The 12,335-nt window shown below is 37.3% G+C and overlaps 1 protein-coding gene across 1 annotated transcript; it reads right to left on the reverse strand.

Annotated features, from left to right (window-relative positions):
* Positions 1-3,138: 3,138 nt before the first annotated feature.
* Positions 3,139-10,756, reverse strand: LOC592965 (60S ribosomal protein L44). The gene is made up of 5 exons (XM_792463.5): positions 10,712-10,756; positions 8,730-8,835; positions 5,757-5,824; positions 4,981-5,097; positions 3,139-3,639 (listed from the first exon to the last, which is right to left on the reverse strand). Exons 1-5 carry the CDS (start codon positions 10,712-10,714, stop codon positions 3,619-3,621), a joined length of 315 nt encoding a protein of 104 aa, XP_797556.2. The 5' UTR covers positions 10,715-10,756; the 3' UTR covers positions 3,139-3,618.
* Positions 10,757-12,335: the final 1,579 nt, after the last annotated feature.

Below are 12,335 nucleotides of genomic sequence, written 5' to 3' on the forward strand. Positions count from 1 at the left end.
AATTTTAGGTCAATCGGGTGAGGGGTTTGGGAGATACGGCCCACCAAATTTTGAGATTTTTTCAAAATGGGGGTGGCGGCCTACCTTTGAACCCTTGTATCTCGGACCTAATGGGTCAATCTTCTCAAAATTTGTATTGTTGGAAAGGGAATTCAATAAGGATTCCAAATCTGCCGCCATTTTGAAGATTCGTACATGTTGGGGTACTTTGACCTCTTGACCTCAGATTTGACCTTGAAATTGACCTTGTGGATCACGTAACTTTGACAACATTTTTCATGAAATGTAATCTCTGACATGTTCACTAAAACATATAAAAGTTTCAGAGATATAATATTTTTTGTTTAGGAGCAATAAGGATTGAAAGTATCCATGCTCACAGATATTCACAATAAGCCCTATTATAATGTATACAATACATGCAATATGCACAGTACAACATACATCTTCCACATGCTTTTTTGTTTTAGTCATATCCATCCTAATGTCAGCAGTACTTGAATGGAAATAAAATGACAATTTCATATAGGCCTAAAGGGTTAACAGGATGTATGGCTTTAGACCTCTGAGTCAGTTCTAGGATAATTACCCCCTGGAAAATTCCCCCCCCCCCCCCTCTGGAAAAACTACCCTCTCAGGACAATTACCCCAGAGGACAATTACCCCCCCCCCCCCCCCCCCCCCCCCCCCTATTTGTTTAAAGGGGAAGTCCATCCTGATAATAAAGTGGTTTTAATCAGGCAGATTTATTTTTTGGGGGTATATTATTCTTGAGGGGTAATTTTCCCGGGGGGGGGGGGGGGGTAATTGTCCTAGGAGGAAATTGTCCAGGGGTTAATTGTCCTTGGGGGGGGACAGATTGTCCTAGGAGGTAATTTTCTGGGGGGTAATAATCCTCTGTGTGTGATAGTCCTTGGGGGGGTAATTGTCCTTGGGGGGGGGGGGGGACATTTCCTGAGGGTTAATTTTCCAGGGGGTAATTATCCTAGAACCGACTCAGAGGTTTAAAGCCATACATCCTGTTAACCCTTTAGGCCTATATGAAATTGTCATTTTATTTCCATTCAAGTACTGCTGACATTTAGGATGGATATGACTAAAACAAAAAGCATGTGGAAGATGTATGTTGTACTGTGCATATTGCATGTATTGTATACATTATAATAGGGTTTATTGTGAATATCTGTGAGCATGGATACTTTCAATCCTTATTGCTCCTAAACAAAAAATATTATATCTCTGAAACTTTTATATGTTTTAGTGAACATGTCAGAGATTACATTTCATGAAAAATGTTGTCAAAGTTACGTGATCCACAAGGTCAATTTCAAGGTCAAATCTGAGGTCAAGAGGTCAAAGTACCCCAACATGTACGAATCTACAAAATGGCGGCAGATTTGGAATCCTTATTGAATTCCCTTTCCAACAATACAAATTTTGTGAAGATTGACCCATTAGGTCCCGAGATACAAGGGTTCAAAGGTAGGCCCGCCACCCCCATTTTTGAAAAAATCTCAAAATTTGGTGGGCCGTATCTCCCAAACCCCTCACCCGATTGACCTAAAATTTGGGATTTGGTGCTGTGAGATCACACTCAACAAGTACACTAAGTTTCATCAAAATAACTAGATGGAATTCGACTGCGCGCAGTCGAAAATTATGCCTCCGTTATAGAGCAATTTTACAAACCAAAACAGAAAAAAAAATTGAATTCACGTTCAATGGTAATCCATTGACAGGTTCTCAGAATATTGTGATTACAAGCAATTTCTCATATACATATATGACCCTTTGATCTTTGACCTCATGACCATAAAATCTACTCAGTTCATTGGCTCTGCAAGATGTTCTGAGTTAAATAGTAATCCATCTGTCAGTTCTAATGAGAATGCGTTCACAAGCTATTTTTGCATACATAATGGGCCCATGACCTTTGACCTTATGAACCAAGAATCTACTCAGTTCATTGGCTCTGCAAGTAACAAACATGACCTAATTTTGGCATGAATCCATCAATCGGTTCTTGATAAAACGCGATCACAAGCTGTTTTTGCATTCATAATGTGCGCTGTGGCCTTTGACCTTTGACCTACGTGCTCCAAAATCTAATCAGATTGTCTTCCTATGGTGATACACACTATCATTAAGTTTGAAGTTTAAATCTCTAGTGGTTCTTGAGATATTATGATAACAATCTCAATGTATGGAATTTCATAAGTTGACCTCTGTGACCCTTGACCTTTGACCTACGTGCTCCAAAATCTAATCAGATTGTTTTCCTATAGTGATACACACTATCACTAAGTTTGAAGTTTAAATCTCCAGTGGTTCTTGAGATATCATGATAACAATCTCAATGTATGGAATTTCATAAGTTGACCTCTGTGACCCTTGACCTTTGACATACGTGCTCCAAAATCTAATCAGATTGTTTTCCTATAGTGATACACACTATCACTAAGTTTGAAGTTTAAATCTCCAGTGGTTCTTGAGATATCATGATAACAATCTCAATGTATGGAATTTCATAAGTTGACCTCTGTGACCCTTGACCTTTGACATACGTGCTCCAAAATCTAATCAGATCGTCTTCCTATGGTGATACATACTATCCTTAAGTTTGAAGTTTAAATCTCAAATGGTTCTTGAGATATCGCGCTAACAAACTCAATACAAGGAATTTCATAAGTTGACCTCTGTGACCTGTGACCTTTGACCTACGTACTCCAAAATCTAATCAGATCGTCTTCCTATGGTGATAAATACTATTCCCGAGTCTTAAGTTTAAATCTTAAATGGTTCTTGAGATATTGTGATAACGGTCAAACGGGACGGACGGACGGACGTACGGACGGACGGACGTACGGACGGACAACCCGAAAACATGATGCCTCCGGCACCACCTTCGGTGGCGGAGGCATAAAAAATGGTCGGGTTAAAACCATTGGGTGATTTGACATGGAATGACCCCTTACTTGCGATTGATATCAACCGCAACTATGCGCATGAGAGATAGGAGCCTGCAAACTTGTGATTGATTGAAAGACATGCGATTGATTTTAATCGTAACTCTTTATAAGACGGGCCTAGTTAGGTTAAACATTGCACATCTGAAAAAAGTTGCAACCAACACAATTATTTTTGTGGCGAATAATCTGCAAATTTATTCATTGTTCCAAGATGTTGTTTACAGATTTTGTGAGATTTATCTGCATTCAATATGGTGAGAGTTCTCTTGGAGTATTTACTGTCCACCTCTTTCTGTCCATAGCTTCTGATGGGTTCATTCTACCTCTCTAAAGCAATGTAGACATCTCCAAATGGATTACAAAGTGCCCTCAAAAAGCTGCTTATCTTTATAACCACTAGAGAGGTCATCTGGTTGGAGCAAGAAAGGCATTAACGTCATGTACTTTAAGACAGAGTTAACACCCTTTTCGCTCTGGAGAGACGATGTAAAGATGGCGCCCAAGGACAGAGATAAGCTCACTGTTGGTGATGACCACAGGTGGGACAGATCCGAAGTGTTTGTATGGTTGAGAGGATGAGGAATCATCTTTGAGTATGAGGTGAAGTGAACGCAAGAAGGCAGGTTGGTACTCTCTGGGTGGTGCGCATCTAAAACTGGATCATTTGTCCCTGGAAAAGATAGGATGAGAAAAGAGAGCATGTATCAATTTCTTGTGAATAATCACCCTCTGGGAACAGTTACTTCATGTGGGTTCATGCGTCCCCCAAAAACTAGTAATATCAAATAATGCTTCCGGCTACTTGGTTGCGGAGGCTTAAAAATACATGTATTTCTTTAACTGTAACAGCACAGCATTTTCCCCCTGCAGACTACAAAAAGCGCTGCAGTCAACAATGGGAAGGAATCTTATTCATTATTAATATCCTATGATCCTTCTTCTAGTGGTCAAAAGCATGACTTCACAAGAAAGGTTTTTTCACATTTATTCATACTTTACAAATTTAAAATTCCTCTAAATACAGAAACCATTTGTCATTTAAGAGCACACTTTGAGCTTTTCAATGCAACATCTGAATGAGACTCCAGCTTTCTTTTCAGCTATAACCATTTAAACATTCTTTGAGAGAGACAACTACATGTTTCCGTGGATCAAAAAAATTCATATCCAAGGAGTGAAGAGAAATTCAGCTCCATAAAAGAGCTGTAGTTAAACAAAAACAAGAACAAACGAAAGTTTCTCTTAATATAGCAAGTTGAAATAGAGCTCCTGCAAGCAATGAAAGTATTGAAAATAATATCGCTAATGACATTCGTTTGTCCCGCAATGTATGGTCAACAAGGGATCTAAAAGATCACTAGTGATATTATTTTTGATACTATATCCGCAATGAGTAATATATATATATATATATATATATATATATATTTAGCATTCAATTAATGAAAGTATTGTTTACATCGATACAGATAATTGCCTTTCAGTTTCACCAAGAATACAGTAAAACTAAAAAGTTTGCAATTTTTGGGAGTGCTTGAGACTCTCAAAACCAACGTAACTGAATCATAATCGACGAAACATGAGATTTTTCAACTTTCAAAAGCTTTTTTCCCAAGAAAATGCTGTCCTTAGTAATTTGTGAAAGTTTCTGATTTCACAGTAGATATAGAGCTGGGGCATGTTTCACAAAGAATAAGATCGACTCAACTAGTTGGACTTAACTATAGCAGGCCGTTCATGCCACTGTTTGCTCTCACCATTTACTGGCATTGGTCTCTCAACGGACGTACAAATCATAGTCGCAACTCCACATTTTTTGATAATTCATTATTGAAGGAAAAAATATTATCTAAAGATCATAATGGTGAGAGCAGCTAGTGGCATGAATGGCCTGTCATAGTAAGTCCAACTTAAAGTCAATCTTAGTCTTTGTGAAACAATCCCCTAGTATCTATACCCACAAACTGAAATTAGCACACAGAGAGCAAAAAACATGAAAAATATGACATACCTTCCTCTTCTTGTCTCCTCCCAGCTCGAAGTGCTTACACCTCTTGATGGGAAGCTGCTTGCGGAATTTACAGTCTGTGCATTCCATCCTCAGTACAATCTTCTTGGTGGTCTTGGCCTGATCACAGATAAAAAATGAAACCGAAAAATGATTAATTTCGGAAGGAAAAAGGCATCTACAGTTATGTCGCACACTTGATTGTGTTTCATTCCATTTTATTATTATTTATTATTATTTTATTCGGCAAGTCAAGTCACATAATTACAACAATATAACAAACATTAATTGAGATTAAATCAATAGAAAGCATATATAAATATTGCAATAGCAGGTGCATCCGGTCGAGCTGCCCAGGTATGGAAAAAGTTAACCAAATAACTGTGATCCGCAGACCATCCTAATGAGGACTAGGTACTCCAACATTTGCTCTGGTGATAGTTGCTCCAGGATTTATTTTGTCAAAGATATATGGTTGAGGTTAGAGTTGCAAATGAGTTTAAATTAGGTTTTAGGGTCAGGTTAGGAGTAAGGTACACATGTTTAGTCAAAATGCTTTGGAAACGATTGCTCCGGGCTTTATTTTGTCAGAAACATACAGCTACAGTTAGGGCAGCAATTACATTAGGTCAGGGTTAGGTAACCTGTTCGGTCCAGGGTTTAATTTAGAAATCAGTTTACTGTGAAATAGTGACTTAAGAACACTGTCGCTGAAGCCTACAACCAAGGATGATGCTACAAGTTGGTTGGTATCATGAGGAAAATGATGGTTAACTTACCTTCTTTCGGAAGATAGGTTTGGTCTGTCCTCCATATCCCATCTGTTTCCTGTCGTAACGCCTCTTACCTATAAAGTGAAATACATGAGAAAAACCATCAATCAATCATATTAAAAATGTTGGCTTCTTAAATATAGCGCAATAGAGTACCAAACAATTTTCAAACAATTTTTTTTTTTTAATATGTTCAGTTTTGGCCGAGATATGACCATCTGAATAAATATTTCCTATAGGAACTCGGTCATATTTTGCTCTGCTCTAGAATCACAACTTACCCAGCACAAAATCTGTGTCATCCCCCAGGTTTCTTGCCAAGAAATTCACCGTCCTTAACACTTTGACAGCAACCCGATTGCTATGCTACCTTGTATTTTGTTATCACTGATCATTAAGCAGGGATGCCAGGTAGAATTGATCAGAGGGCCTGAAAATCACCTAGAATGAGCTATTTTGTACACAAAAAGGCCTAAACTATAGTCTAAAAATAATTCACCAGGGCCTGAATTAAGGCTATTGCCTGAAAATACACAAATCGAGAGTATGCGCAAACACCCTCTGAACGAAGATGTGAAAGATTGTTGGCAATTTAATATTCTTGGAGGTACTAACTCTAGATTAGCTTTTGGACGTAGAACCAAGGATTGTACATTAAAATTCAGTTACATACTAGAAGATCCAATGAAGTATTTTTTCAACACACCCCTTTTGGAAAATACTCCCTCCCCATGTGTCATCAGAGCTAAAAGAGGTAATAACGAAAACAGATATCTGTTTTGCCCAAAAACAAGCAGCCCTAGAATTGATAAATTCGAAATGGACAAATTATTTACACATATATACAGATGGATCAAGATCGCCAGATAAAGACTCTGCTGCTGCTGCATTTCATGTACCTTATTATGATGTTTCTCAATCTAAGAGACTGGCTAATTACACATCGTCTTATAGAGCAGAGATGGCCGCAATTGTACTTGCCCTGACGTGGCTATTACAACTCCCAGGACTCTACACCGGGGCAGTCATCTTTTCTGATTCTTTGAGTTCACTCCAGGCCATAGAATCTCGTAAAGACGAATCTTTCATTTTTGAAATTTTAACCCTGTGTAGTCAACTAAAATACAAGGGCACCCAGGTCTATTTCGAATGGATTCCCAGTCATTGTGGTCTACAACACAATGAGATAACAGATAAGTTTGCTAAAGCAGGACTAAATAAAAATATAGAAATCAACAACGCTCTTACCAGAGCAGAATCAAATTATGTTATAAAGAAATACTACATAGAGATATGGCAAAAAAGATGGAATGAAACATCATCCCCCCTACGGGAAACGCAAACTCTAGTATCAAAAACATTTGTGTGTTACCTGAACAACAGATATCATGAAACTATTCTTCATCGCCTAAGAATGGGAAACTTAGGTTTAAATAATAATCTTTTTGAGTTGAATCAACATGAGACAGGTCATTGTCCAAACTGTGAGCACCAAAAAGAAACAGTTAAACATTTTTTATGTAAGTGCCCACTCTTTCTTATAGAGAGAGCCATGCTTATAACAGAATCTGGAATAGAAAACGAAGAATTAATCCCAATACTCCTGAAATCAACAGATATTAATCACCAACAGGCTCTGGTTAACTTCGTAGTTAGATCTAAAAGGGTATACCTGTACCCCTACTAACCACCTTGCACCGCACATAATTATTTGAGCCCAATATGTTTCGCTTTTTATAGTGAGTATACATGTACATGAAGAAGAAGAGTGAGAAAGAAGAAGAAAAAAAGAAAAAAAGAAATTAGAAGAGAGAACTGTCTATATTAACGTTTAAAATCTTCATGTATCATGATCTGTTTTTTTTTTTATTTTTTGGTTTTCGGTCAAAATTTTGAAGAAACACGATGGAGACGACTAGACATATTGGTGGACGTCGGAGGGCCTAGGCTCAGCATTAGGCTGAGTTGAGAAGCTTGTCACTACGTACCGTGTCCGAGTTGGTCCTTGGGCGTCCTATATAGCCGATAAGCCTTTTGCTCGCCAGCCACTGAATTCTTCATCATTAAATAAAAGTTTAGCTTTTAAAAATCCAATTTATCCAAATCTATATATCAAAAAAGTAAATCTAATTTTAAAGGAATAAAAATCCTGAGAGAAGAGGCGTAAATATTCACTTCTGAATGAAAAACGCCTATAAATTAAAACAACAACAACAACAACAACAACACAAATCGGTCAAATGATCTATGTAGACAGCCAGTCTTGAATCTCTGTAAAATGTGAAAAATTGAACAGCGTCATTATTTTTTTCCTTCTCTTTTCTGCATCCATTTAAAAATGTTAATACAACTTGAATTTGGTGTAAATATTCATAATTGAATGACACACGCCCTTAAAGGTACTATGTCCCATTTGCAGGCCAAAAAAATGAAAAAGATAAATTCCAAATGCATTTTAAAGATAATACTAATTTAGAACTTCCCTAAAAAAGGTGGGGCTTGAAAATGTCTTCAAGTGGGAAAATAACGACTATTAGTTGTCAAATCGACTTTAGGGCTATAGAGCCCAAAAGTAATAGTCTTGATTTTCAGACAATTTTGTACCGAATGGTCATACGTTTTATGCTGCGCAAAGATTCAATCAGTTTAATCTTGGCCATCACAAGAAGTGGGTTATTGATGTAGACAAATGCTCATGTACCCTTTACAACTCTTTTCATGTATGTTATTACCAAAGAAGAAAAAAAAAGCCAGTCAGTCACTCAATAGTGTCTGACAGTGAAGTCTAGCAAGTAAACAGGTTTCCTTGCATAATTTGAATATGAGGACACTGCTAACATTTAAATTTCACAGATAGGACATACATGACATATTCATAATTCCTGCAAAGTTCTACAGAATTTGAGGTTGGCTGCAAAAGGGACATAGTACCTTTAAGGCTAAAACAACAACAATAACGGATCCCTGATTAAGACTTACCCTGAGTGTAGAGTGAAGCTTTACCAGCCTTGTACTGGGTGACCTTGTGGTTCATGTGCTTCTTGCACTTCTTGCAGTATGTGCGGCGGTTCTTTGGAACGTTCACCTATCAAATGCACAGAGAGAGAGAGAAAAGGGAAAAGAGTTCAAAGGGTTTGGTCGATGTGATCATTTGAAGAATGTATTTGAGACCCTTCAATTGCAGCGGTGTCAATTGTCCTTAAAATACCTATTGCCTTACTGTCATTTACTAATCCTATTGTCATTTTTTTCTGTCGTTATTGTCAAAAAAAATTTATTCAATCATATAGTTTAAAAAATATTTATTCTTGATAAAAGTTTATACGGACTAGCTCTGTAGTGTCTATTAAAACAAAAAAATGAATAACAGAGATGAATCTGATTTGTGACCGAGTTCGGAAAATAAAATGGGCAAAAACCATGCCCTAAACAAGTCATGAATCTTAAATTTTTAAAACATATTTTGGCATTTACAAATTTTTGCGTCATGTAGGACTAGCCTACATCGTCTCCCTTGTAAGTTGTCATTTAATTTTAAGTAAGACAAATGCCTGTTTTTTTTATTAGACTCCATTTGTCTAGTGATTTTAAATGTGATGGATAGCTGCAATTAAAAGAAGCTACTCTCTTCAGCGAATGCTGAAGGTAGTTCGCAAATGTTATCATGTGCGGGAATCGCAGTGCGTGCGCTGGTCCAAGAATAAGGATCGTCCGCTTAAAGATCGTCACCACTACTGGGCCAGAAGGGATTAGACCACACAGAGAGCCATCGAGGTCACTGTGACAGGTGGCTATCTCATTAACTCAGCTCTCATTTAACATAAGAAAAGAGGATCATGGGGGACCAACAGGCACCGATTAGGGAAGTTTTCTATATAGAGGGAGCAAGTACTAGAAGTAGCTACAAGTATGGCAGTGTGTCTTTAAACAAGGATATCCTTGTAAACGCAGACAAATCGCAGCCTAAAAAATAACGATTGTCTGTGCAACGATCTGCGTGTTGGTGTTGCAAACAAAGGATTCCATCACGATGCTCCATGATGCATTTCTCATTGATGCAGCATAGATCTAGACAGAGACCTAATGTCCGCAAACGTACCGATCCTTGACCTTATTTTGAATTTTAGGACGCGTTTTGACCACGTTAACGAGGATATCCTTGTTTATGCGGACAATCCTCATTCTCAGACCAGCGCCCCTACTGGGAGTAGGTGATTCTGTTCACATCATTAGTGTCTTTGTTGTTTGACGCAAGGTCTGAAAAATAAAACAGACCCTGGGCCTGGGCCTGGCTCTGCAGTATTTACACACAGGCAAATGCATGCCAAGGCATGTTGATAGTTATCAACATCATACATGTACATCAATCCCCAAACCTGAAAGACTAGTTTGAACACCTCTTCCCTTTCAATTCAGGTTTCATAATCATTCATGATCATCTGGTCTTAGGCCTAGGCCTACACAAACACAATAAACACGGTGCACCGCACTCCACGGGAACTGTTTTGCAATGGCAGAACACACCTTTCCCCGTTAACATGCTGAAAATACCGTTCATACACCACTTGTTTTAATGAGACTGTTGGCTTATTTGGCTTTTAGTAAAGTAAGGAATACAATTTTATTAATCTTAATCATTATACAAGAAAATCCTTGTCAGTTTTAAATCAATCAGTAGGTAGTCTCGGTCTCTCGGACAACTTTTCATACAGCTACCCACCATCGACCATGTCTACATTACAATACACACGTAGGAATGTAGTCTCTGCGGAAATTAAATCTTCGCAGGAGCAACAGTAAGTGTGCAAATTTCTACTCGAGAAGCACACCAAATTAACATTCAACATTACTTATATAACTCTCATATATCATTTTTTACTAAATATGAAAAAAATGTCATTATTTCTATAGGATGGTTGTGATTGAGGGAGATTTAATGAACACTAAAATATTAACCCTACCATTTTGAGAGATATCTCACGTCAAGAGAACCACTATTGGCCAGAGATGAAACAGACGCTTTCATTGGCCAAATCATCAACTAATTTTGAGTCGCAACTTTTGATTGGCTAGACAGGTGAATGGCTATGGTGGCCTTAAATATATTGTGTAAAATGAAAAATTCCCAATCCTGGGCATGGAGCCTGCATAATAAAATGTAGAATAGATCTAATCTGAGCTGTACCCATACCAAGACGAAAATAGGCACTGGCGTACTGATTGGGGGCGGGGGTAATATTTAAACGCGGTTTATTTATAATTCGATATCAGTGATTTTCAAATTGCTGAAATGACATCATTTTCCGTGATTTTTCCTCAATCTTTAGTATACCTGGGTATAAAAGACTTTTAGATGAATAAAAATACAAAAGAAAAAACAAGTAAAATACAATTCGAGAAACATTTATGTTTACAAAAATTGGAAAGACGTCGCAGCAAAATCAGATTAAAATGCGATTAGAATAAGAGCATGAAAGAGGGGAGGAAAAAAGACAATGTAAAAGGGATATGGCGAAAGGAGAAAGAGACACTAGAAAGATAGGAAGAGGCTGGGAGAGGAGGGTGGGGGGGGGGGAGATGAATTATACATATTTAAAACCAGATGTTTTTTTCAAGTGTAATAATTGGGAAAATAGACTAAAAAACTCTTAATAATTATAATCATGAATATATAGACTTCCAAAGTGAAGAGGGCGAGTGGAAAGAAAAGAGATTTAAAGAGATGTGAAGAGAGGACGAAGAGTACACTGAGGGGGAAAAAAAAGGGAATTCAGGGAATGATTAAAAGGATGTGAAACCATAAGAGTTGAGTGTGGGAAGGGGAATTTGAAAAAAAGTGATGTGTAACTCCGGGACCTTCCCCGTATCGTGGATAATATCCAGTATATGGTCGAAATGCGACATAGCGGAAAAGTTTTCGAAAAGAAAACACACTGATAAGTCATAAACACAGAAAAAAAAAATGAAGGAAAAATAAACGGAACGTTATAACAATTATGCGCCCCTCTTATAGAAAAAATAATAGGCATTAAAACCACTGAACAAATCTAGGGTTTAGAAACGCAGTTTCACATTAAGGTGCTCACTTGAAGAAATATTTCAAGATTTCGTAATTCATGACTTCAGTATAGTTCATCATGAATTAAAAGGATTTAATAGTTGAACAAAAAAATAATTCTCATCGATTTCTCCCCATTTTACAAGTTCAATCTGTCTCTTTAAAAAATAGACAGGCAGATCACATGATAAAACAACAATTTCCCGCCATTATTATAGCAGACAGGACCCCTCATTTTATGTTCTTTCTTTCTTTCTTATTTTTATTTTTCTACGTTGTAAATACTAATCATTTGTGGTTTAATGAATAATCTATAAGTTATATTGAATTTAAATCGGATACGTCATCAGTAGTCATCATAAATTACAACACACTGACCTGTGTAAATTGAATCAAGACATGACAAAATCTGTCTCTATATTTCACTATGACAAAATGTATATAGGACCTACAAGATTACAGTCGACAGTTAGTTACATTGTTATTAATTAAACAGTAATTTGTTTAAGCTTTGTAAAATTCATTTC

Source organism: Strongylocentrotus purpuratus, unplaced genomic scaffold (assembly GCF_000002235.5).
Source record: "Strongylocentrotus purpuratus isolate Spur 01 unplaced genomic scaffold, Spur_5.0 spur5_scaffold_17, whole genome shotgun sequence".
NCBI classification, from domain to species: Eukaryota; Metazoa; Echinodermata; class Echinoidea; order Camarodonta; family Strongylocentrotidae; genus Strongylocentrotus; species Strongylocentrotus purpuratus.

Coding starts and splice junctions, on each gene's coding strand:
- LOC592965 (XM_792463.5), bottom strand. Junction 5,825..8,729: donor AGCTTCACTCTACACTCAGG/GTAAGTCTTAAT, acceptor TTCACTTTATAG/GTAAGAGGCGTTACGACAGG. Junction 3,640..4,980: donor GAGGAGACAAGAAGAGGAAG/GTATGTCATATT, acceptor TATCTTTTCCAG/GGACAAATGATCCAGTTTTA.